Genomic DNA, 27,902 nt, shown 5'->3' with positions numbered 1-27,902 from the left:
CTACACTGTACTTTTTAGCTAATTTACAGTACACTGAACTTTTTTAGCTAATTTACCTACACTGTACTTTTTAGCTAATTTACTAATACACTGTACTTTTTAGCTAATTTACCTACACTGTACTTTTTAGCTAATTTACTAATACACTGTACTTTTTAGCTAATTTATCTACACTGTACTTTTTAGCTAATTTACATACACTGTACTTTTTAGCTAACTTATCTACACTGTACTTTTTAGCTAATTTACTAATACACTGTACTTTTTAGCTAATTTATCTACACTGTACTGTTAGCTAATTTACATACACTGTACTTTTTAGCTAATTTACCTACACTGTACTTTTAGCTAATTTACTAATACACTGTACTTTTCAGCTAATTTATCTACACTGTACTTTTTAGCTAATTTACAGTACACTGTGCGTTTTAGCTAATTTACCTACACTGTACTTTTAGCTGACTTACCTACACTGTACTTTTAGCTAATTTACTTACACTGTACTTTTAGCAAATTTTCCTACACTGTACTTTTTAGCTAATTTACATACACTGTATTTTTTAGCTATCGGTAGTTTACCTACACTGTACTTTTAGCTAATTTGTCAGCACTGCAGTTTAACTAATTTACCTATGCTGTACTTTTAGCAAATTTACCTATGCTGTACTTTTAGCAAATTTACCAATGCTGTACTTTTAGCAAATTTTTCTACACTGTACTTTTTAGCTAATTTACATACACTGTACTTTTTAGCTATCGGTAGTTTACCTACACTGCACTTTAACTAATTTACCTATGCTGTACTTTTAGCAAATTCACCAACACTGTACTTTTAGCAAATTTACATACACTGTACTTTTTAGCTAATTTACCTACACTTTACTTTTTTGCTAATTTGCCTATGCTGAACTTTCAGTAAATTTGTCTGCACTGCACTTTATCAATTTACCTACACTAATGGTATAGTTTAGGTTTTTTACTTCACATGATACTTTAGCTAATTTACCCACACTGTATTTTATCCAATGGAATGGCTCAATCAATTTTACTTATCATAAATGAAAGCGATGACTGTCAATAGTGTTATAAACTACAGCTCTGGTGGTTCAGGATAATGCATTATTTACTCCCGGCAAGTGGCATGTATTTTTTTTAGTTAAATTTCACTTGTGCCTAATATCATAAATTACAAGGCAAATACATACACGAGATGCCACTATACATGTATTACTGTCCTTACACACATAAAATCCAGAGTTATGGAAACCAGAACTAGAAATTGGTGAAGTTCACTGAAGTAGACATGAATTATTTAATACCTGTTGCTTGTTTTTAAGGGAAGGAAGGATTGTGCCTTGGTGTTTAGGAAGGAGACGATGTGCTTGTGATGGGAGTTATGAAAGAATAGATGGTGATGGCGATTCATTTAACATGAAGTTCAAAGGATCCTCCCATTAAGTGGATGTGTGTGTAGATGTAGGTCCATAGACTTGGCCAAAATATGTCAATGTCACTGCCAACAACACTGGGAAAGTGGCTCACAGTTCACAGTGGGTATGTGGTATTAGCCTTCCCAGATCGTTGAACAATTTGTTTACCACAGCAGTGTCATGTATGCATTGTGGAATACACAAAAACGAGCATGCGTACTGCGCCCTGATACTCTCAGCTGGCGCCCTCTTACTGAATTGACGATTGAACTTTCAAGTCATAAATATATTTCTTGGGCCACGCACTTCTGTGCTGCCGTACAACATGAAATCTCTCTCAAATATATTTTTCTCCTTGAAAACTTCCCAGCAACACCAGCTGACAATGTGTCTGGACACCAAATACACTAAAATTACTCCAAAAATATTTCAATGGCGATAGATACACCGCTAAAACGATGCAGAAATCTTCAGATATGGCGTTTCCAGGTCGATCGCCTGCGTGTGCTCCCTCGTTGTTTTTTTCTAGAAAAACCCCTGCATCTAGTACCAGTGTATTTTACAAATGTTAGGGTGGCTTCAAACATTTCTAAAAAACTGTTTATAGTGTGGTAATGTTTGATACAAGACTAAATATTCTAAGACGATATACATGCAATATGTTTTTATTTTAAAAAAGTGTGCAATGTTACATGCTAGTTAATTTGTCCCACGCAAAACTAATCAAGAATCCCAAGCATCTTGAAATCAGCTGTGAAGAAAGTTTGCCCAGAAATATTGCTTGAATCGTAATATATACCCATATACCATTGTGTCAAGGATATTTTCACCAGCCATATAAAATAGGGGCTAATCTGCACTGGCTCGGAAGGTTGTAAATGATTAGCTAGTTTGAATTTGCATAACAATACTGACAATGAACGTGCATTCAACGCCACAAGTTTTTTTGTTTTTTTAGCCAATCAGAATTCATCTTCCGAGCCAGTGCAGATCAGCCGTAAAATAGACTACTGTAAAATGACTAATTTTACATGCGGGCAGCGGCAGCAATCCTTGTAATGTATAATGTTCAGTCCCACAAGCGTCTGCGCATTAATTAGTAGGACCCCTTCGATGGCTATTGCATACTACAAATTAGCTATGTTCAGATTTTCATTTCCAAATAAACGGTAATACTATTGGGTAACACCGGAACAGAGCAAAATGACTGCTTGGTGTAGTAAAAACATTGTGCAATGCTCATCAACGAAACAATCACATTACTATACACCCACTAACCATCATTGTTGACTATGGTCACTTTGCTCGGGCATTACCAGTTGTAAATGTTAGTTTATTTCTCATTTTAAATGCAGGTTACGATTTTAGTAATAATCATAACGTGTACAGTAGGATCAAATGTTGCCTATTATAAATTGAAGCTCGTGTGCAAATAACCTCCTAGAACAGTAGGAGCAGCTTCAGTCTATGCCCTCAACTCGTAGTTACCTACACTGTTGGATCATGAATACATTGCATGCACCTACCACATTCTCAATGTGCCAACATTGCAGCAAAGGAAACTAATTCTAAAACTTCCACAATTTCACGCATATTCTGCATTCACACATGTGAAAAGCACTAGGACTTTTATAGCATATTCCAATTCTTTGTCTGAGACCTGAACATCTTGGGCAGGATTTTGTATCCCAGAAGAGCATGCATACATATCCTTTATGAAACTAACATGTTACACTTTTTTTATACATTGTGCGAGACCCAGAATGAACAAGACCGACTCTGTAAATTTGTGAAAATGCAACATTCATCTACTCTGGTACATGTAGCGAGCATTCAAACACTGGACTTAATGTAAATCTGATGTCTTTATTATCCATGATGCAATATACAGATAGCAATATGGCCTTAATGATACTTGTCTGACTCCAAGGCACCAATGTATTTATTCATTTATCACAGAATTGGATATTGTGAAACCAACAAAATCTCACTTTTTTCTCAGATGAAAATCTAATCTATTTCTGCCCGTTTAATTCATGCTTATATTTGAATAGACTGCACGCATGCAATGTCAGAGATCCAAAACATTCTATTTAGAGAATTGTGCTTCAGCCAGCACAGAAGCAAATTCTCCAAAATAAGAACATTTAGTACAACAAAGTTGGTGTATACTCTTCACAACTTATAGAAAAGGCTTGTTTACTACGTACCAAATACAATGCTTTACCTTGCCAATACAGGATTCGAGCAATACTCAAAGAGACAGGATATCGAAATCCAAAATTAGAACTTGCCAAACATTCAACTGTTGAAAAATAAATGACGAGGTAATGACAAGACCTTAGAGCAGATACTATGATAGCAACAATGGATTCATTGGAATTGCATACTACTAAAATTAGATTCCAATGAGTCTATAGAAGCTTAAAATTCAAAGGTAAATGCTGATAAGACCCTCAGAATTGAATATATATATATCCCCCCCCCCCCGAAATTGTTATATTCACCTTGTACATACTCAAAAACAATTGATAAAACCATACTGCTGATACTACTGATGTGTTCCATGAAAGCACTGGGTATATTAACGTACACGTAGCTATTCACGATAATTTTACACTACCAAGACAAAATTTTCTGGACAGGAATAAGAAAAAAATACACAATAAACTAGCTTCTTGGAGTTCTGATTTGTTCATTTCTGAACATTGAAACTGTTATATGAAGCACATCATTTGGCAATACATTAAAAGTCAATTAAGCAACACCGCCTCTTGAAACCTTGTCTTTGATATCCTCAAAATCCAGTTCACCATCATCAGTAGCTTGAACTTCACATCCGACACCAACTAACTTTTTACGAAGTGCATCTCTGCTGCTTGCATACAACATTTTCTGCTTGATTTTTGCAGTATCTGGACACCTAAAAAAATAAGCAAGTCAGTAACCAACCAAATTGTATGGCTGCTTTGAAAATTGCGATTCAAATGATGAGTGGCAGTTTTCCTTCCACCTTTCATAAATTAAACCCCCCGACTATGAATCTTAATGAAAACCCTGCACACGTGGTGGCATACAGTGACAAACTGGTGTTAACAGAATGAGTGCATGAATATTTAGAGCCCAGACAGATGTACAGGACTAAATTTTATGTGGCATAGTTTGTCCAAACTGGAACCTCAAAATTAAGTTATATTGTGAATTTGCTGCATAATTGCTAAATTTAAAACTTCACTAGTAAAATAGTAATCTTCGTTACAGAAGCATGTACAAAAATTGTGATTGAAACCTGTCAAATAAAAACAAATATATTATGGAGCCTTGCATACAAAAATGTACTCAATGTACTAGTTTTGATGATTTTTTTTACATTAATTACCACATCACCCCATTCATTTCAGCAATTTGTTTTCAGCAGGTGACGTGTTAAAATTCATTCTAATAAATTTGCAAAGACGTACAGATAGGGTGACCAGAACAGGTAATATGTGCCTTATACAAAGCAAATTCAGTTACTCACTGAGACAAAGATGCAGTGATTTTGACATGCACCGAGGAAAGAAACGGCACATAGAACTGTTACACCTCTAACAGTCCCCATATTCCCAACTAGACTAGCAAGGTAGCCAATAAACTTACCAGACATAGAAAACTAATTTGTTACGTTCACCTCCGTCTGGCAATGTATAATTCATATCATACACTGCATAACGACACTCATCTGCTGGAAGGTTACTTTTGAATGATTCGTACGTGCAATCTTTATCACTTTCTTTATGATGAACAACAATCTCTTTGAGGCTATCAGCAATTTTGAAAATCAAATATTTATATTTGTGGCCGATCTTGATCTTTTGGAATTCTTCAACAACATCATCATGGACAGCGACACCAGAAGCCTGTGGAGAAAACCAAAATGTATCTATAAAATATATGGCATATATGATACCATGGATGCCCTATGGATGCTTCTTAAACACTTTGGAGTTTCATGTTGACAATCTGGTTTGGTGCAGCAGTGACTAAATTGAATCTCAATCCCAAGACGGCCACCACTGTTGAGACTAAAATTGTCTGATATTACAATGAAGTAGTTTTAGTAGTGTTAGCAAATCAAGGAATGGTCAGGTTATCTTAAATAACACTTTTGTAAGTGAGTGGAAGATATCTGAAGGGTTGTTTATGTCTGACAGTGTCTGCTGTTTTGTAGGCCTTCATGCAACTATTTTGCAATTAAATATTAACTTGCCCAGAGTTCAATTTTTGTTGTCTTTTGTGATAAATCTAGAATATAGGTGTGGCCTAAAATTGTCAGAAAAAAGCAAAGAAGCCAGACAACAACAAGACAATGTACACATATTCGACAACATGTCGAGGGCAAGCATTCACATTAAACTTGGTATCGTCAGTATGAGCACACTTTCACAGCAAAAGTCTCCTTTTATATATTCTGAATTTCATGAAAAGGTGACACATAATGGCAATCGAAGATCTAGAGTAGTAAGGCCGAAACTTTCAAAAAACATATTTGAAATCAGTTTTCAACTTTATATTTATAGAGACTGGTAAAAAGATTGAATAGTACATATTTCTTGCCTCTGGAACTTTTTGACTAGAAGTTAAATATCATTGTGACTAGAGGATGGCAATGTAATAGAGTTCAACATGATTAAACAACGCTTTCCACTTTTTCAGCTATTAAAAACCACATTGCCATTGAACTGAGCGATGTTTAATTGTCAATAGATATATGAAATTGTCTAGATTGTTTTATTGTGGGAAGCAGAGAAAGCAACAATTAAGGCAAGTAAGGCATGGACCATTAACTAATCCTCTTAATTCCAACAATAGGTACTGCTTATCCACCATTCTATAGTTAACTTGTGCACAATGTTATGCACTGATATAATATAGACAATGGCATGACAGCATATAACAGTCAAATTAAGTTACTACAAACAAGGTTATGTTAAATATCAAGTTCCACGAGAGTCAATAAAATGTGAAGCATTTTGAAACTCAATTATGTTAAAACAAAGTACATTTATTATTTACATTCATATTTATAATTCCTATTCTATGAACCTGTAAAAACTTTTGAACCCCATGAAGGTCACCTTAAGGTCATACCACACACTTAAGCAGAACGGTTGCTGTTGTGAAAAGATTAACCTGCACAAGAGCTTGATCAACACAAAACTCAGGCTGTCTGCAGTTACCACACTGGAATAATGTTTGGATGGTGACCAAATAAAAGGCAGAACATTTTGGATACAGATCTTGTAATGAATACTTAACAATTAGTTTAAATTGTATTCTTCATTAAGAACAGATTTTCAGTAATCACTATTAAATGCTCTCAGAATCAACTAACGGACAGAAATTTGGTGCAACCCCGCCCCAAGTTTAACACGTTAGGTATCCGCGTAAAATGAACAACTTTATGGTCCAACAAACGAGGCCAGTTATATTGTACGCGTCGAAATGTAGCAGCATTGTTAAAGATGTTCAGTTTAAGATTAATAAACTATTATTATTAAAACAGTTAGTCAGGCCAGTTTTTTGCTGAAAGCGGAAGTAGATTAAAACTGTACATGTGTGTTGAGGAAATGCCGTCACCCGATATTTTATTTAAAAAAAACATTACTCGGCAAAAATAATGATAATACATTTATAGAAAGCCATATGCCGAAATTACTAAGACCTAATATCGTTAAATATTATGCATTTTCGACAAGCTGTCACGCCGCTGCCACTAGCATGAGTACCCACCCTAGATGGGAAGTTCAAATACCTGCCACACGCGATGTGATTTCCAATGCAGCAAGCAGTAGTTTTCCCGCAAAAAAACGTAAAAATCATCAAATTTTATTTAAATCCACTCAAAAAATTAGAGCTTGCATTTACTTACCATAACTACGGATGATTTTGTATACCTTCAACAAAACAACCTTAAACGTCACTGCAATTTTTGAATGACACTGAATCACCTTTACCGACCGACACAAGAAAATATACCCTGTGCCGCATTACCAGCCATACTTTGACGTAGTAATCCGCCAGTCAGTAAGATATTTTCTAACAACGATTTTGATTGGCTATGAACTGAGCTTCGGACCAATAAAACACGTTGTTACATCTGAGGACGAGATTTCCGAGCAAAAATCAAGTACTCAATTAGTTGATCACCAATAGTCGGTTACAAACAATGTTTAGATAATATTATATATAACAGTGAACGACTTAAAATAAATTGTATAATCAAAAAATCGTCAAAGTATAGATTCATTTTTTAATTATATGTATAAAAAAATTCTTCCGTGATTCGCCCAAAGGCATGTTATAGATCACGTGGCTTCTCACCGGCATGATTCACGAGGACAAGGTCATCCAATCATAGTGCCTGTTTATTGGACGACCTCCGGTTTGGGATTGCCCATATTTGGTTCACGAGGAAAAAAAAGGAATCTCCCTTTCCATATATGGTATTGTTATACCTGCCGACGCACAGCATGACTAAGACTCGAATATATACTTTGTTTATCTTTACAGTAGACGGGGGGGGGGGGGGGGGGAATGGCCAATTAATTTTTTTAAGATTATGTAAGCACATTCTCCATATATGGTAATGTTTCACCTGCCGACGCATATTATGAATGGAGTTTGTTTACCTTACATACAAACGAAAAAAAAAGATTGGAATTTTTTGTTCATACTTTTATAACATAAATTTGAGTCAGAAACAGAAAATGTCCCCCTTGTGTAAATGCTCAAATTTAAGATGAAAAGCATTTTCTGTTACCTTTAAAATACTATCAAATAAGAATAACATTTTCCCATAAATATAATTTAATTTCAACCAAGCAAACTTGCAAAGAAAATTTAATAAACGTACTTACAGTTTTAAGTATACATTCATAACTATGTGTGTATTTTGTTCATAGATAGTTTAAAATAAGATAGATCAGCTGCCTTGCGTATTTGCTTATTTTTCATATTATAATTATGATTTTTCTTATCTTTTGTGTGTTGAAATTTTATTATACAATATTCTAATATGTGGTGGATACGATATCAATAAAAATAAAATACAGTTGATTCTAATTTGCAACTGAGAAACTTTGAATTGAATATTTAACATCAAATAAATATTTTTGAAGATGGCCATCACAGGTCCCATGCAAGGTATACGACACCAGTAACAAAATAGTTTGTTTGAATTAAACAAACTGAATTGATTTTATTTATATTTACAATGTGTAAATAAATAAAAATAGTGTAAAAGTGTCTGCCTGTACTAATACTAATGATATTTTAGTAATATGAGGAAAGAAAATAAAACTTTCATTCTATATATGGGAAAATAATAAAACCTTTCATTCCATATATAGGAAAAAAATAAAACCTGTCATTCCACATATAGTAAAATCAAAGAAAGCTTAGAAAGAACTCCAGAAATGTGCTGAGAGTATTAGAGACACATTAAAAATAATTTGATGGAAAAGCTGAAAACTAATTATGCAAATCAGATAATTAACATAAATCAGATTTGAGCGAAAACTGACGAGGTCTGTGCAATGTAACAAATCATCTATGTACCAAGTTTTATTGAAACGTGATTAGAACCACAAAATTATGAATTATAATGCTAATTAGGGAATTGATATCAACAGATTTTAACCCCAAACTAATCAGGTTTATACATTTTCCTAGAGCATCTTTGTACTAAGTTTCATTCCATATATGGGAAAAAAATAAAACCTTCCACATATGGTAGCATCTAAACATCACAGGCAAACTGTCAAACAATAAGAACACTCAAAAAGTTCGAAGTTCAAGTAGCATTTAATTTTGTTTACAGGAAATAAAATGTATGCAATGGCTTTTTCTGCACAATTGTTCCCATCAATATTCTTTGTTTTGAAGGAAGCATAGTATAAACCAGGAGGAAGCAAACTCATTTCAATACTAGCAGTTTTTGCATTATGATTCAATGATCCAGTGGTTGTTCAGGAAAATATTATTTTGCAAAAGTTTCTGCCAGTGAAATTTTCACTGCTAAGATAATTACTGACTCAAATAATTCGGCCCGAATACCAATAATTCACTTCTTTTTAAATTGTGAAAGGAAGAGCTTTCCTATGTGAATTCTATTTATTTTACATTATCTAGTCTGTTCATATTTTGGAAATAACTGATTATAAACTATATTAAGTGAATGAAAACTATTGATCTATGAGAGCCTGCTATGCAATGGATATTAACTTGCATGCTTTGTGGAATTGGGTAATACCAATTTGAGGCATTATTATAACTAAACATAGCTCCTCATTTTTATTTGTATTCATATTTAAAAACTTGAGGTACCATATATTTTCTCTTTTAAAAGTGCATATACACTTGCATTTATTGTACATAACATTTCTATCAATGAAGGCCAATATAACTGGGACATAAATTCAATCAAATAAATGTCAAAATATATATATTGAGAATACAAGCAGCCTCTCGGCTGAGATAACTCTGCTGTTATCAATGCACATTTCAATTAAAGAACTGAAGACATCATTAGAAAATGAACAATATGTATAATATCAAAGCAATCAGACTTACAGTTTTTAACAAGAAGTCGAAAATATCACTTTCTACCAAAAATGACAAAAATATTCACCAAAATTAGAGAATTGAAGATATCAACATGGAATGAACAAATCTGAGAGAGGTCTACCCAAGGTACATATACACCAAGTATCAAAGCATTCAGGCTTGTAGTTTTCAAGAAGAAGTCGAAAAAGTAAAACATTGACACGGACGGACAATCACTCATGATAAGCTCCGCTCGACAAAGTCGACAGCGGAGCTAATAAAAGCAGTATACTGTCACTACAGTTTGGAACCTCACATTTAAACTTATTTATTTTCAGATTGCAGGAAAATTGTCACGATGGGTCAAACGTTAAATCACTTGGATGCTGATGAATATAATTTTGAAATGATCCAAGAGTCGTCCAATCAGTTTAGCACATATAGTGTGGTACAAAAAAGCATCCCCAATAGTTAATCATAACCCATTGTATGTAACCAAGCAATTTATTTAGTATTACAAACTTCTTGGATTAAAATATCTATAGTTTTCACCAGAGTCTCTTTCCAGAAAAATATGAGTGATACAACTCAAGTGTTGAAGTGAGGGAGTTGTCACCTGCGTATGCGTCAGATGGCTATAGCATGTTATTGTTTACTTACAAGCTTCTACCCATGAGCCTTTGCATTCATAGTGTGAGTTGTTATCGTCGATTGGGACTCAATTCCCGCGTGTGCGCAGGTGATGACCCTCCCGCTTTAATTATTATTTACTTTATTCACAATGCAGCTTTAGCAAACATAACAGATATAATACAGTGAAAATTACATTTGAAATATCTCTCATAACGTTTTAATTCACATGTACTCTATGCACCTAAATGGGAAGCCCTACAAATGCACAAACAATGAGATGTTTATAAGAAATATTGAAACAAAAAATATGAGTTGAGTTTTTACAGCTTTGGTCAGCGTCAAGTAAGTTGCATGAGGGCGCTAGCATTGTCAGTGCAAAACTGAACATATGTTAATTTAAATAAATGCATACATACGATGATCCTTCTAATGTCTGTTTTTCCCATTGCAATACCTCGGTCGCTAGAGACTATGCCTGCTGTGGTTGATATTGTGGGTTAAACCCCTTTCTTGGCCAACTTTTTTAATAGTTGAGGAAGAACTTAATTATCACGTCAACTACAAAGGTGGCGCCTAAACTTAAAGCTGCACAGTTTTTATATCCAAAGAGCAAGGTTGGATTTTCAATGTTGATTCACAAGAGGCATCTATGTAGCCAAGACAATGCTGGTTTACAAGCAATGTACAACTATACTTTATAATATATATACAACTGTAAAAATTACACTCTGCATACGAGTATAAAAACATGCTGCATTTCCATAAAAATCTCTGAAGATAATCAACACTTGAATTACAATGTCGAACCAAACACAGGAAAAAGATGTTTGTGGTAAAGTTCAGCAGAATGTGTTTGGTGTCAAAAGAATACCCAGGTACATCTGTTGCCTTCAAAGAAACAGAATTATGGAAAAAAACATGTAATTTCACTGGCCCTTTTAAAACATGATTTATTTTTAATTTTTTATTATTTTAGTTGCAACATCGATTTACAACGCACTAGATGTGGCCAATAACAAGTATCAATTCAATGACCAATCCATTCTTGCACATTTGGTTTTGACCTGTGACAGGTACCAAAATAAACTGATCAGGAAAAGTACTGTAATATTCCTAGAAATATTCATGTTATAATAGTTTGTGCTACAGAACACTTTATCATGTGAACTCTTCCATGTCCACTTCAAAGAGTTTGTGACCTTACTCAAGTATGCCCAAGATAAACTGTTTCCTGAAAAAATGTTGTATGCTAGGTTCTTGAAGTTAGTACTCGATACATAAGAGGAGAATATAAATCTTCCCAACATAAATATTTCTGAAATATAAAATGCAGTTTACTTCAAATTGGCGTTTGAACTAGCGAAAATTGTGTGACAAATTTTGCATACATTGCAAAAAATTAAACTTTATCAAACACCCCTTAACAAATCTGGATATGATATTATAAATGGGTGAACTTAAATGAAATGAGTTGAGCGACAACATTTTTATTAAACTTAAAATACACATTTAAATTCAAAGTTTCTGCAGAAATACTAGATGAAGTCACCAAGCATACTAGTAGTACTGGTCATATGTAAGTTTGAATTCATGATATCTTTCTGATACGATATTTAAAAGAATTGGAATTCAAGAAATCAATTGCATTCTGAAATTGTGCCTTTGAAACATTTCTTCTTTGGCCCACCTTCTCAAGTGTAGCATTTCATTACAAGATATTCTTATGCTAGAAGATATATATTGCCATTATCTGATCCAAGTAGCAAAAGTCTATTCATTGGTAGAGTATTCATGCACACCAAGACACCTTTAAATCCCTCTGAGTGGAGTTTGTTGCAATAGCTTAACTGAAAAAAAAACATAATAACAATTAGAGGCTAATAAAAAGTGGCCAATATTGGACCATAACAGGAGTCTATATTACAGTGTAGTAAAAGTGACCAATATTGAACATAAAGGAAAGCCTGTATTACACTGCAGTAGAAGTGACCAATATTGGACCATAACAAGAGTCTATATTACAGTGTAGTAAAAGTGACCAATACTGAACATAAAGGAAAGCCTGTATTACACTGCAGTAGAAGTGACCAATATTGGACCATAACAAGAGTCTATATTACAGTGTAGTAAAAGTGACCAATACTGAACATAAAGGAAAGCCTGCATCACATTGCAGTAGAAGTGACCAATATTGGACCATAACAGGAGTCTATATTACAGTGTAGTAAAAGTGACCAATACTGAACATAAAGAAAAGCCTGCATCACACTGCAGTAGAAGTGACCAATATTGGACCATAACAGGAGTCTATATCACAGTGTAGTAAAAGTGACCAATACTGAACATAAAAGAAAGTCTGCATCACACTGCAGTAGAAGTGACCAATATTGGACCATAACAGGAGTCTATATTACAGTGTAGTAAAAGTGACCAATACTGAACATAAAGGAAAGCCTGTATTACACTGCAGTAGAAGTGACCAATATTGGACCATAACAAGAGTCTATATTACAGTGTAGTAAAAGTGACCAATACTGAACATAAAGGAAAGCCTGCATCACACTGCAGTAGAAGTGACCAATATTGGACCATAACAAGAGTCTATATCACAGTGTAGTAAAAGTGACCAATACTGAACATAAAGGAACGTCTGCATCACACTGCAGTAGAAGTGACCAATATTGGACCATAACAAGAGTCTATATTACAGTGTAGTAAAAGTGACCAATACTGAACATAAAGGAAAGCCTGCATCACACTGCAGTAGAAGTGACCAATATTGGACCATAACAGGAGTCTATATTACAGTGTAGTAAAAGTGACCAATACTGAACATAAAGGAGTCTATATTACAGTGTAGTAAAAGTGACCAATACTGGACATAAAGGAAAGCCTGCATCACACTGCAGTAGAAGTGACCAATATTGGACCATAACAGGAGTCTATATTACAGTGTAGTAAAAGTGACCAATACTGGACATAAAGGAAAACCTGCATCACACTGCAGTAGAAGTGACCAATATTGGACCATAACAGGAGTCTATATTACAGTGTAGTAAAAGTGACCAATACTGAACATAAAGGAAAGCCTGCATCATACTGCAGTAGAAGTGACCAATATTGGACCATAACAGGAGTCTATATTACAGTGTAGTAAAAGTGACCAATACTGGACATAAAGGAAAAATTGCATCACACTGCAGTAGAAGTGACCAATATTGGACCATAACAGGAGTCTATATTACAGTGTAGTAAAAGTGACCAATACTGAACATAAAGGAAAGCCTGTATTACACTGCAGTAGAAGTGACCAATATTGGACCATAACAAGAGTCTATATTACAGTGTAGTAAAAGTGACCAATACTGAAGATAAAGGAAAGCCTGTATTACACTGCAGTAGAAGTGACCAATATTGGACCATAACAGGAGTCTATATTACAGTGTAGTAAATGTGACCAATACTGAAGATAAAGGAAAGCCTGTATTACACTGCAGTAGAAGTGACCAATATTGGACCATAACAGGAGTCTATATTACAGTGTAGTAAAAGTGACCAATACTGAAGATAAAGGAAAGCCTGTATTACACTGCAGTAGAAGTGACCAATATTGGACCATAACAGAAGTCTATATTACAGTGTAGTAAAAGTGACCAATACTGAACATAAAGGAAAGCCTGTATTACACTGCAGTAGAAGTGACCAATATTGGACCATAACAAGAGTCTATATTACAGTGTAGTAAAAGTGACCAATACTGAAGATAAAGGAAAGCCTGTATTACACTGCAGTAGAAGTGACCAATATTGGACCATAACAAGAGTCTATCAAGAGTATGAATCCAGTAATTAGATCATCACATAAATCTCATGGTTAAGTTTATCACATATCTAACTTACCTGTGCTCCCCCGCTCACATTAGAATGTACAGCCAATTTATTTGCTGTGGTAGCTGATATGATCTGGTCTTCATAAACAGAAATACTATGAACTGGCTCATTTATGCCTACATTTGATGAAAAATATTGAACTTAGTCACAAAACATATAAACATAGATACAGCATTGATAAGATGAAATCTTTGAACAGATTATTTTGTTAAAAAATTGGGTCTCTGTTGGGAACTGTAGCCATGAGAAGATCGCCATTACAAAATTACAAAAGTATGGAAGTAATATTGGTTGAGACTTACCTCGTAATATTGCTCTTTCAGTTCCATCTTCTCCCCAAACAGTTAGATGGTGATCAATTGAGGAAGTGACAAAATGACTGTTCCCAATATTTTTTACCTGTAATAGAAAAAATGTTTCATAAGATGCATATTAATATATGTTTCTCAATTAGAACTATGCTACAGTCAGTCTAGTTCCCACTGAATAAGAAATCAACTCCACAGTAATCAAATTATTCCAAATAGTAAATAGTTTGTTATATCTAGAAGAATCAAATAATATTAATGAAAATAATCTTACAGAGTGGTCAACCTTGGGTTATATCAAAGGAACAGAGTAATAAAGGCATGCAATTTTCTTAACAAGGCATAGTGCATGCAATAAAAATCTCATGTAGATGCACACTTGCAATTTAAATTGTAATGACCATCATGGACACAGTATCAACTTAAATGTTTTATATTGAAAACAGAAATGAGCAAGGTTATCTGAAAAGTAATTTTATTTCAAACCGCAAATTAGTAGACAGATCAAGTTCACCCTGACATTGGCTAAAATATTGTCACTTGTCATTGTTGACAAGCCTCAATGCACACTCATTGATTCCTTCTCCAATCACCCCAAAATAGACCCATAAGAATGCCATTAATTATCAAGCAGTTTTAAATATAACTACCTGTAATATTTCTGCTTCATGTGCTTTCCAGCCGCCAAGTAATAAACCAGTCCTGATATCAACCAATGAGAGAATACCAGACGAAAACCCAACAGCTACAACATTACCACTGTTGCTAACGGACAAACAGCGAACAAGGCCTACAAACAAATAACACTCAAAATTCTATTGTGTACCAGTATTTGTTACAGTAATCAGCAAATGAAGAATTATTAAATGATAAATACAAACAAGTTTGATAATAACAGCATCAAATACGGTAGATCCTGATATAGAATAGATATAATTGCTTCTTTAAATATTAAACAAATAATTAAGCCAAAAAAAAAACGGTTTGCTTCTTGTCCAAGGGAAAATTGAAAAAAATAAGTGGTTTTAATTTTTTTTGTTTTGATAATTCAAGATAATTAGGCTAGTTTTTTGATAATCTAAAATGATCGTAATTTCAGTTTAATTGTTGAATATTGGAGAAATCTTACCTGATGACCCTGACGTGACTTTCAATTCCTGCTGATATTTCCCACTTCTAATATCTAACACACAAAGTGTGGTGTCCACAGTGGCGGCTAATAGTGATGTAGATGGAGCTGATATCGGCGTAATGACACTGACTGGATTCCGTGACATATTGAACTGAAATACACGACTACCAGTGAAAGGATCCCAGATCTGAATAAAAACCATATTGAGACTATTAAAACTATCCTATGACAAACTCAGAACTGTGTCTTCAAAATGAGTAATCAAAAACAGCTTAGAAAAAACTCCTGTGTGCTTATAGAATACAATGACTGAAGGCTGAAATAGACAAAAAAAAATATACAAGAGTTAAGATCAATCTACTAAATAAGAAGCATGTTAGTTAATAAGAGAATGTGAAACAAATCTGATCCACTTGATTAAAGTTGATAATAACAGAAAACTTTATAAATAAACATGATTGTACGCAAGTGGAAAAGCTGGAAATTGGCTAATTATAATGACAATTATGTAATTAATATGCACACCCAAAACTTAGGTCTGTTGATTATCTCAGAACACCTATAGACCAGTTTCACTGAAATCCATAGTAGTTCATCAGATATCAGTGTAACAGCTAAAAATTGGCTAATTATTATACAAAATAGGTAATTAATTCCAACATGTTTCAGATCAAAACTAACGAGGTGTGAGGATTATGCCACAGCACCCGTAAGTTTCATTGAAATCTATTAAGCAATTTATTCAAATTAGCCATTTAAGGTAGAGATGCAGTTTACCTTACAGCTATTTTAATTCGTTAATTAGGAAACCAAGATGACCTCCCTTGTCCACAAAACTATATATTTGCGGAAAGCTTATTGTATGAATTTTAAAATTTTGTTAGTATTTTTTTTATGGTCACTGTAGTTTGAAATATGCACAAAAATGTGCTTTTTTGGTCAAAAGTGATTTAAAAAAAATTAGCTTCTAAATCATGCTTCTGTTTCCTGTCAAAATTGGTTCATGGGTACATCTGTTTACTATTTTGTACAGCCTTGCTAAATCTTGCTAAGCATTCAAAAGAGAGAGTGTTTGCACCTGTCATCTATATGTTAAAATAGTTTTTTGAGTATGTTCCACTATTCACAATAATTTTTATTCTACATAATTTTAACAGTCTATAGCCATGACTGTTAGGATAATAAAAAGCAAAAAAAGTGCATCACTAATATACCTTAATATACATCCCAGAGCACCTACCGGGTACGCAGTTTCATTGAGATCCTTTGATGGCTTCCCAAGATATGAATATAAACAACTTAAAATGATTAATTATTATGCAAATCAGATATTTAATGTCTATGGTCTTATCCAAGAACAAATCAGGTCTGTGGACACTCCTAGAGCACCTACCGGTATATATCAAGTTTTATTGAAATCTTTTGAGTAGTTATGAGAGTAGGCATATGAAAGGAACAGCTGAAAATCTAAGAATTATTCTCAAATTATTAATTATTTATTTTGAATAAATTTCCATCAAGAGCCTAACACATCTGTGCATTATTTCAGAGCATCTATGTACCAAGTTTTATTGAAATCCGATGATTGGTTTTAGAAATGATAGTGGTACAGATTTACATACATCCATACACACACACAGACAGACAGACAGACAGACAGACAGACAGAAAGGGCAACCGCAAAGATTTTACCCAGTAATTATGTGCTTTACACACTGAAGTGAAAATACATATAATGATATAAACATACGGAAAATAAAATTGAGCCAGGCAAGTGTATCTGTATGTATTGAGTATGGTACATTTGTAAGATTATATTTATGGAGCAGCATACAAGTACAATCAACTTGTGAAAAACAAATGCCGCCAAGAACCTTCGTGAAAAAGTTAAAACTGCAGAAAAGTAGACAAAGATAAAATAATTACATGAACGTTACTGTCGCATGAAGCACACAACCGCATAGATTCCAAGAACGTCACATTAAATACAGACTTCTTATGTGAATTGTATGTCCACTGGCATGACATTCGACTGGACCCATCACCACGGTTACGTAATGACCATAACTTTACTGTTTTATCTTTACTGGAGCTCATGAAAGATGTTTCATTGTCTAAGACACATAATGATCGGACTGAACTGGTATGACCTATTGAAAAAAACAAAATATTTAACATGATGGCCAAAATGTACCCCTCCCCCAAGAATTGTTTAACAAGAAATTGGTACAGTTCATAGTTTTGATTGAGTCATTTTGTCAAAGTCATCACCAATAGCTGATTTTCCATTCAACTGTGAGATCTCGCGAGTTGCGTGAAAGAAATGCGCTGAACGTCTGAAACAAAATTGATAGATTTGATTTCGAACTCAAATTTCTTTATTTCATTGCTCACATGCGAAGACCGATCAGTGGAATATTGCGTTTGAATACCCTTACTTCATCGAAATTGACCGTCATCAAATGTGTACAGCACATTATTAAGCATGAAAATATCGCCCAAAATACATTCACATTTGTCAAATCCCACGTGATGTTTGTCGCCACTACAACACTATCACCCTTGTTTGTCCTGTTCTTATTTTCGATTTCACCAATAGCGGGGGATCTTGCAGAGAATGGGAAATGGTCTATTGACTGCTACTACAGTGACCATCAAGCCTTTAAATTGATATGTCGCCCACCACCACTACTCTCAACGAAATGTTAACATTGTCGTCTATGGAGTTGGGCAGGCATACCAAATGCTCTTGAATGATCAACGCGATAAAAATAAGATTTACTTTTACTGAATATCAGCAGACTGGCATGTTTGTATTTGCCGTCATTACAAAAGCAGGCGCCATGCTTTCACCCAGTCACACTACTTTCTGGAAAGTAGTCTCATAAAGGTTTCAAACTGTGACAGCAAAAAAAAGTTGATTGAGGGCGCTCCATGCACGCACAGATTGACATCACCTTGAGACCAGTATCTGCGTATTTGTTCATATTTCGTGAGAATTGGGTGAAATGTGAAAAAATATCAGACATATATGTAATCGCACACATATTTGCCAGGCCTAAACTAAGGGACTGGTCATTTTCTTTGGTTTACTACTACTTGGTTTACCAGAGTTAAAGTTAATGTTTTGTGACTTGTCTCCAGGTTCTTGCTGTCCTTTTTGATCTGGTGATATAGACATCCTGAATGGTGTCAGTTTTTTCATCTTCAGAATTATGACTCCCAATTTCTTAAACAATCAATCTTTGAATCATCCTCTGTAGAACCTGTTGTATATCTATCAAACTGTTATGTTGCATGTATTTGTCAAGCTCAGATATCATCATCTTTTAGTTAACCATTTCAATAATGTCCAACCAGATAAAGTCTCTATATTCTTTCTCCTTCTTTTGTTGAGGTGGTGCAGGAGATATTGACATTTAGGAGTTACAAATAGCTCATATACCAGGTTATGTTATTTACTGTTGTTTTGATATATTTTATTAATAAATTTTATTTCAAATATATCATACAAATTTATTGCTACCTTCTTTGGTATAATACATTCTGATGAGTTGAGTTATTCAAAGAAGAAAACTATTTGAGTGCAAGCATTGTTGTTTGTTTGTTAACAATTAAAAAATACAATCAACTTTACATTTTGTGGGGGAAAAAAGTTTTGAATTTTGAAAGTTCATGAACTTGAATATTGTGTCTGTTTAAACGATGTAATTTTTTTCTGCACTCAATAAAATCGACCCCCCCCCAGAAAAATGGCCAGTCCCTAAAGAGGTCACAGTGATTCAAACATGGTTGTCTCACTATCTTTGCATAGGTTTATTTCAATTACTGGTATTCATTTTTTACCTTGATATAAATGCCAAAGCAGCTGGAAATAAATCTATATATGGAGTAAACCCCCCCCCCTCTTCAAGAAGTGTAGTTATCTGGAAGGGCATATAAAAATACACTGGTGGTGGAGTGTTGGAGTTAGGGCTTAAAGAAGTCTTCCCAATAATAACCATTTTTACCAATCACTATTTTATCCGAATCAATGTTATTTTGGGCCAAATTTAGTTCTTTGATCTAGGTCATGTTCCAACCAAATTTCAGCTAATCACTGATGCACATTTGATAAAAATTGAATGCTTATCTTGCCATCTAATCATCAATGTCAACTCAGTCAAGGTTTCAAATTTATTCACTCAATAACAAAAAGTGTCTATACCTTTACAAGGCATTGGATTTGACCTCTAATTAATTGTATACAGTCTGTACAGTGAATCAGTTTACATAACTGAGAAACATGAGACAATTATGTGAATCAGACCTGTGATGATTTCCAGTAGCAAAGGTCTTCACTGAATCATTATGATTGTTACAATATATAAATTGTACCTCATGTACAAGAGTGGTGCTGAATCAAACTCATTGGCTTTGAGTCAATAATGAATATTCGGTGACTCAATTTTTTATTTTGCACACATGTAGTATTTACAAACAACAACATGACGTCAGCTGCATATTTGTTCATAGCGGAAGCGGAATGCACCTTGTTCTGATTCCACATACAGTCTCCAATGCAAGTGGAAGAGGCTAGGTTGCACTTTGTATAGCTATGCCAAAAATAGGCCCTCATTCATGTGCATTTGTGACCAAGCTACCTACCCCCTTTTTTGACAACTTTTTCTCTTTTTCTTACAATCTTTGTATCCTTTCTGACCATTCACATGTACGACACACTTCAATTTAGTTCAGGAAAAAGCATTATTAAAAGATATGTTCACATACTTAATTAGTAAACAAATGACACATAATTCCTGAGCCTTGTGAATAATTGTTAGTGTCTAGCTACTACAGTACTGGATACTATGTTATATTATGCATGCAAAAACAAAGTGTTTTATACTACACTACAGACTCTGGTGTTCTATTTAGGCTGTGTTTATTTATTCGGTATAATAAAAACACCAAATTATAAATGTAAAATTTGGAATAAAGCTTTTATCTATCGTTAAAAGTTAAAAACAGAAGATTGAGCAAAATGAGTACTGTATGTTACACATACCGATACATATTGCAGTATTTAAATTATGTTAAACATACGTACCACAGTAGGTAGACAGTTTAATCTGATGAATATTAAAATCCCTTGCTCTCTCACTTGTACCTGTAAATAAACACACGGCTATCATAAGATTACTGTCTTTGTTTTGTATAATCACCACACCTGTCGCTTTCCCATCACCCCTCCCACACACACACACACACACACACACACACACACACACACACACACACACACACACACACACGCACACGCACACACACACACACACACACACACACACACACACACACACACACACACACACACACACTGTATGTAGGATATACAATATAGACTTTTGAATTCAATGCTTTGTTTGGGAGTAACGGTACATGTTATAAAAATCATTCGGAATGCTGTAAAATCTTGATGTTTTTTCTCCCCAACACTATGACAAAAGTTGTTTGTAAACATAAATTATGTATTGATAGTTTGGAAATATTTCTGTGTTGTCAATAACAAGTATAACTCTCTGGGCCAGATTTTTAGAATATATATAGATATCAATGTATGATAGAGGAAGAGCCAAAGTCAAAATAGTCAAAAAAAAAATCCTGTACGTAATAGGACCAAGAGCTTGGATCAAATGACACTTGCTGAGATTACAACAAAATAAACTCACACAATCACAGGTAACAAAGATCTGAAGAATAGCTGTAATGTGCTATTTAGTATGGAAATTTTTTCACACTACGGTGACACTACTCACCCAGACAATGTTCCCAATAACTCAGCCAGTTGCCACGCAGGGTTCGTTCACTTTTTCCTAAGTCATCACTGTGAAACACACACAAAGACGTTTAATAGCATTTTCATTACTGTCAAACATAACCACCTAAATATTTGTAAATGCGACAAAAATGTGACTAGAAGAGGTGACTAGAAATGTTTCCCTGAATTAGTGGAGTTCACCACCATTTTGAACATTTTCAAACCAACATAGTTGGTAACTATAAGAGCATAATTCGCTTATAGTCTGTATATTATATTAATGATATTTTCCTCAGATAAACTGGGACTAAAATTCACAAACTTGTAGTTGGACTTGTCTGGGGAAGGGATGTGTGTCAAAGGCACAGTCTGGAAAACTAGTAAATGACGTATGATCAAATAAAAAGAGACGACTGACAACATTGAGATATGCTGAAACCATTGAAATGACTACGATATGTATTATTCAAATTATTTTCCATGTCTCATAATGTCTCAAAACATTAATAAACCCATCTCATCTTTAACAATATCACTCCTTTGTAAAATCTAAAATATATCTGACCATTTAGTTTTGATGCTGTCTTCCATGGGAGTTGCAGCAACCTGATGCTTAGTATACTGTTCATGTTGTAATGATGATATTTGTATTCTATTACCAACCATTGCCACATTACTACCAAACTGACCGCTGACAATGTCTTCAGAGGACTCTCCTTAAAACAATATAGAAAATATACTGTTTTATTGTTGATCATTGTTTATTAAAGATTCTCCTTTGTACTAATGTTCATGTGTCTGCGCTAAGTCCTGAATCGTTTAAACTTTCCCAATCAAGGGTAAGCATGCTGTCATGATCAAATAAATCCTGTCTCAGTTGTTCTGTGAAGTTTAGCCCCGGCAAAAAAAGACAGCAGTAGCAATAATGAGAATCAAAACATTCTTATCTCTCAATGTATATCACATGACTGAGTGCTTCACTGTGATTGGTCAGCTTAAACAAAACATGTGATTTATGAATATACTGAAAAAAAGTGCATAAATATTTCTGCTCTAAAAATGCATGCTTAAACAATCAACGCTCTAAAAATAATATGAGTAATTAATATGGTCATCATGAACACACTTAGACAACAACATCCATGTGTGTATATGTTGTTATGTAAATTACGGAAGCCATATCAAATATAACATGGTATGGAACCCATAGCAAATGTGCCAGTGTCTTTTTAAATAACACTGGTTCTGAAGCAACAATGGAACAATCGAACAATCATGATATTTTTTGACCAAAATATTCTGCCTGTGAAGATTTTTGTTTGTGACAACCACAAATACACAATGTAGTACAGTATTGAGTACTAAGAAAAGGAAAAACACAAAAAGATTTAATGATAAAAACCATGCAAACAGAAAAAGAATATAAAGTACATCTAAATGAAGTGTCGAACGTCTACCTGACTTCTCAATATCAATAAACCAAGATGTCTGCCTTGTTGCACCTGAAAAAATCAAATACAAGTTGACAACCTTCTCTGAAAAAATAAGGTTGATCACGTCCATGCATATGCATCCCCAGTGATTACTGAATGTGCATGTTTGTTTTCTCATATAATGTCATCATTCTACATCCAATCCCAGGCAGTCATTCTAGTTGGCTAACTACCGGAAACATATCCAATCACAGGTGTTGTACCATTCTGGTAAGCTAACTACCTGAAACACATCCAATCACAGGGGTTGTACCACTCTAGTAGGCTAACTACCTGAAACACATCCAATCACAAGTGTTGTACCACTCTAGTAGGCTAACTACCTGAAACATATCCAATCACAGGGGTTGTACCGCTCTAGTTGGCTCACTACATGTACCTGAAACACATCCAATCACAGGGGTTGTACCGCTCTAGTAGGCTCACTATCTGAAACACATCAGGTCACAGGTGTTGTACCACTCTATTAGGCTAATTAACTGAAAAATATCCAATCACAGGTGTTGTACCACTTTAGTAGGCTAACTACCTGAAACCCATCCAATCACAGGTGTTGTACCACTTTAGTATGCCAGCTACCTGAAACCCATCCAATCACAGGTGTTGTACCACTCTAGTAGGCTAACTACCTGAAATATCCAATCACAGGTATTGTATCACTTTAGTAGGCTAACAACCTAAAACACATCTAATCACAGGTGTTGTACCACCCTAGTAGGCTAACTACCTGGAACATATCCAATCACAGGGGTTGTACCGCTCTAGTTGGCTCACTACATGTACCTGACACACATCCAATCACAGGTGTTGTACCACTCTAGTAGGCTAACAACCTAAAACACATCCAATCACAGGTGTTGTACCACCCTAGTAGGCTAACAACCTGGAACATATCCAATCACAGGTGTTGTACCACTCTAGTAGGCTAACAATCTAAAACACATCCAATCACAGGTGTTGTACCACCCTAGTAGGCTAACTACCTGGAACATATCCAATCACAGGTGTTGTACCACTCTAGTAGGCTAACAACCTAAAACACATCCAATCACAGGTGTTGTACCACCCTAGTAGGCTAACTACCTGGAACATATCCAATCACAGGTGTTGTACCACTCTAGTAGGCTAACTACCTGAAACACATCCAATCACAGGTGTTGTACCACTCTAGTAGGCTAATTAACTGAAACACATCCAATCACAGGTGTTGTACCACTCTAGTAGGCTAACTACCTGAAACACATCCAATCACAGGTGTTGTACCACTTTAGTAGGCTAACTACCTGAAACACATCCAATCACAGATGTTGTACCACTTTAGTAGGCTAACTACCTGAAACATATCCAATCACAGGTGTTGTACCACTTTAGTAGGCTAACTACCTGAAACACATCCAATCACAGGTGTTGTACCACTCTAGTAGGCTAACTACCTGAAACATCCAATCACAGATGTTGTACCACTCTAGTAGGCTAATTAACTGAAACACATCCAATCACAGGTGTTGTACCACTCTAGTAGGCTAACTACCTGAAATATCCAATCACAGATGTTGTACCACTCTAGTAGGCTAATTAACTGAAACACATCCAATTACAGGTGTTGTACCACTCTAGTAGGCTAACTACCTGAAATATCCAATCACAGATGTTGTACCACTCTAGTAGGCTAATTAACTGAAACACATTCAATCACAGGTGTTGTACCACTCTAGTAGGCTAACTACCTGAAATATCCAATCACAGATGCTGTATCACTCTAGTAGGCTAAACCCGAGTCATAGAAACCAAAATTGTAGAACTTCGGTGTTCCAAGGGTGTTCAAGGCATGATATAAAAAAAGGAAATAGTTAAAATTAATTAGAAGTGTAAGTATAGACTATTAAACAAGAAACCTCTTAGCTAATATAGCTCTGCTCTTTTTGATGCACAATCAAAAAGCAATCTCATCCACAAAATACTAACTAATACTAATGATATATATAAATATTATAATAAGAAAAATAAATTGAATTGTACATCTGTGGTTTGTGTTTGTTTGTGAAACATCAGTGCAGAAGCCTAAAATTGACTAATTATTATGGAAATTGAATATTTAAGATGCACAAACTAATCACAAACTAATCAAATCCGTGGACTACCGGTACCTCAGAGCACCTACACTAAGTCTCATTGAAATATGTGGAAAAGCAAAACATTGGCTAATTTATGTAAATCAGGTAATTAATATGCACAGATTTAAACCCTAAACTAATCATGTATATGGATTGCTCAAGAGCACAATGAACTAAGTCTCATATTTCTGAAATATGTTGGGTGGTTCTTGATATACCGGTATAAGAGGAATGTACAGCTGAAAATGTGTTAATTATTATGCAAATGATGTGGTTAATATTAATTATTAAGTCAATTGAGGTATCCCGAAAAAATCAAATCTAATTGTTGAGGGATATCACCTACATGTATGAACAACTTTCTCCATCATCTCAGATGTCCATATGATACAAAATACAATGTTTTTGATGATCAATTCCCCAGCACAAAAAAATGTCATCAAAGGAAATATAATTATTGATTCAATAAGAAATAGGAGCATTTCATGTGAGACAATAGTATGATTTATTAAATAATAAACTGCAATAATTGAAAAGTAAGATTGTAAAGATGTAATATAAACCATTCTTCTTAATGTCACAGCACTAGCACTCTAATTACAGACCTATTTTATAGCCATTCAAAGGATCATTTTTCCAGTAAGGTCAAAGTTCATGTAAATTGAGGGCAGACATAGCGATAAAGTTAACTTATATCTATCATTTCCATGATAGCACTTTTATTTTCAATAAACTAGATAATGGGCGACCTTCGTCTGGAAGATGACCTTGCCCATATATAGTCATGATGAGGTAATGCAATGTTTGAAACATGATAGTGACAAGAGAGGCTGGCTTCATAAAACATTCATTAAAACAACGCTTTAACTACTGCTATATATAAAAAAAAAGATATAAAAAGTTAGGTAGGCCATTATGATATTACACTGAAAGTTAAGGGGTGCTATGCTGGTGTTTTGTAAAACTTTTTCCATTATAAAATGGTACCTATATTGGGATAAGTTTCTATAATTCCATTTTGTCAATTTTCAATATGTCTGATAACACTACTATAATTATAAATATAGCAAAAAATGCAGCATATTTGCATGAGTTATCAAGGCTAAGTATCAATTTTCAGAAGGGGACACCAGATACATACTTATGTATCCTGGAAAAAATGAGGATACATTTCTGTTTTGAACAAAACATAGACACCATAGTGTGTATTGAAGAAGTCATAAATCAGTACTTTGTTACTGTACAACATACCATCTGAATCACCCTGCTCTGCTTCTAAGGTTCTTTGACTGTCTGTCAAGTTGTCTTGATTTTGACTGATTTGTGCTGCCATGGAAACTTCATAAGAACTCGATAATTTCCATATAAGATCGTGATTATACAAAATGTGCTCCATATGTATACTGAAATGAGTATAAATAAATCACTCTTATTAATGATAATAATTACTTTATACATATTAAACATGGAATCAGGTATTTTTTTATCAGCATGGCACAGTTGGCTATCATTAATATTATTTCATCTCATGACCTGACCATCACAATACAATACAATGCAAGGTAGTCCGGGAACTAACAAATTTAAAACACCAAGATGTCATAATTATTTAATGCAAGATGTTCAATAGAGGATGTGGTCTTATATGTACTTTGTTAAAGTGCTAATAAAATGCTTGCTATTTGCTTGTCCAAAATCAATTATTAGTGATTGATTATTATAATGGTTTATGGTTTGACTAAATTGACCCACATGTACTTATTCATCAAAGAAGATTGTACTATAATGAACACATATTATCAAGATTGTCAGTATAGGGTTGAGTCAGATGCCATATCTGTCAATTCTAGCATAGCTGGACACTAAGGTCAACAGCCTTACGGGAAAGTTGCGCTGGACCCCATCCACATTCAAAAATGATTCAAAATAAAATGTTTTAAAATTAAAAGCATTGAATTACAATGATCAGTGACATGAAGAAATAATAAATGACCTAATATACTGTATTCACAAGAACAACGTTTGATTCATTAAAATAAATGAGAACAACATATAATTAAACTTCACATTTCTATATTACCAAACACCTGTATGATTAACTAAACATGATTGTCATAGCTGCGACATTGCATTAAAATTACTTAGTCGAAAAACATCTAGTTACTTCAGCTCTTTATGGAGTCCGGATTCTTAGTCTACGAATTATTATACATATAGACCAAAAAAATGAGGGTCATCTAATTATCAAATAATTCAGAAATGTGCAGACAGCAAAATTAAAAACAGTTGGTGGCATGGAAGTGCTGCGTGAATTCTCATTTGACCATCGCTCAGGTGATCTCGTCACTAGGGAAATCCACCGCAACGATGTGCAGGTCCGGAGTCTTGTTCTTTAAAATGTGTGGATACTGAGCTTACAGAACTTTCGTAAATAAAAGAATTTGCAGTATAATTGGCACTGTATATGGTCGTGTTAGGAGAGGCCCATCCCATTCAATCATTTTAAAATATATTTG

The 27,902-nt window shown here is 34.4% G+C and overlaps 2 protein-coding genes across 2 annotated transcripts in view; both read right to left on the bottom strand.

Moving 5' to 3' along the window:
• Positions 1–3,992: 3,992 nt before the first annotated feature.
• Positions 3,993–7,472, bottom strand: LOC100369868 (uncharacterized). The gene is made up of 3 exons (XM_002735169.4): positions 7,342–7,472; positions 5,070–5,329; positions 3,993–4,353 (listed from the first exon to the last, which is right to left on the bottom strand). The coding sequence occupies exons 1-3, from the start codon at positions 7,342–7,344 to the stop codon at positions 4,188–4,190; spliced, it is 429 nt and encodes a 142-aa protein (XP_002735215.1). The 5' UTR covers positions 7,345–7,472; the 3' UTR covers positions 3,993–4,187.
• A 2,331-nt stretch (positions 7,473–9,803) lies between these two features.
• The window catches only part of LOC102801409 (WD repeat-containing protein 81-like), a 32,920-nt gene continuing 14,821 nt past the window's right edge, over positions 9,804–27,902 (bottom strand). Inside the window, exons 17-26 of the mRNA XM_085505644.1 lie at positions 26,638–26,789; positions 22,345–22,495; positions 21,778–21,845; positions 21,069–21,128; positions 17,906–18,129; positions 15,977–16,166; positions 15,498–15,637; positions 14,842–14,938; positions 14,549–14,655; positions 9,804–12,496 (exon numbers count right to left, since the gene is read on the bottom strand). Of these exons, the coding sequence (XP_085361770.1) occupies positions 12,371–12,496; positions 14,549–14,655; positions 14,842–14,938; positions 15,498–15,637; positions 15,977–16,166; positions 17,906–18,129; positions 21,069–21,128; positions 21,778–21,845; positions 22,345–22,495; positions 26,638–26,789 (1,315 nt within the window). The 3' untranslated portion in view covers positions 9,804–12,370. The remainder of the gene's footprint in view (positions 12,497–14,548; positions 14,656–14,841; positions 14,939–15,497; positions 15,638–15,976; positions 16,167–17,905; positions 18,130–21,068; positions 21,129–21,777; positions 21,846–22,344; positions 22,496–26,637; positions 26,790–27,902) is intronic.

This window comes from Saccoglossus kowalevskii, chromosome 2, assembly GCF_978046115.1.
Source record: "Saccoglossus kowalevskii chromosome 2, keSacKowa6.1, whole genome shotgun sequence".
Taxonomy (NCBI): Eukaryota; Metazoa; Hemichordata; class Enteropneusta; family Harrimaniidae; genus Saccoglossus; species Saccoglossus kowalevskii.
The sequence above is the reverse complement of the archived record's forward strand: the minus strand, read 5'-3'. Positions and strand labels throughout refer to the sequence as shown.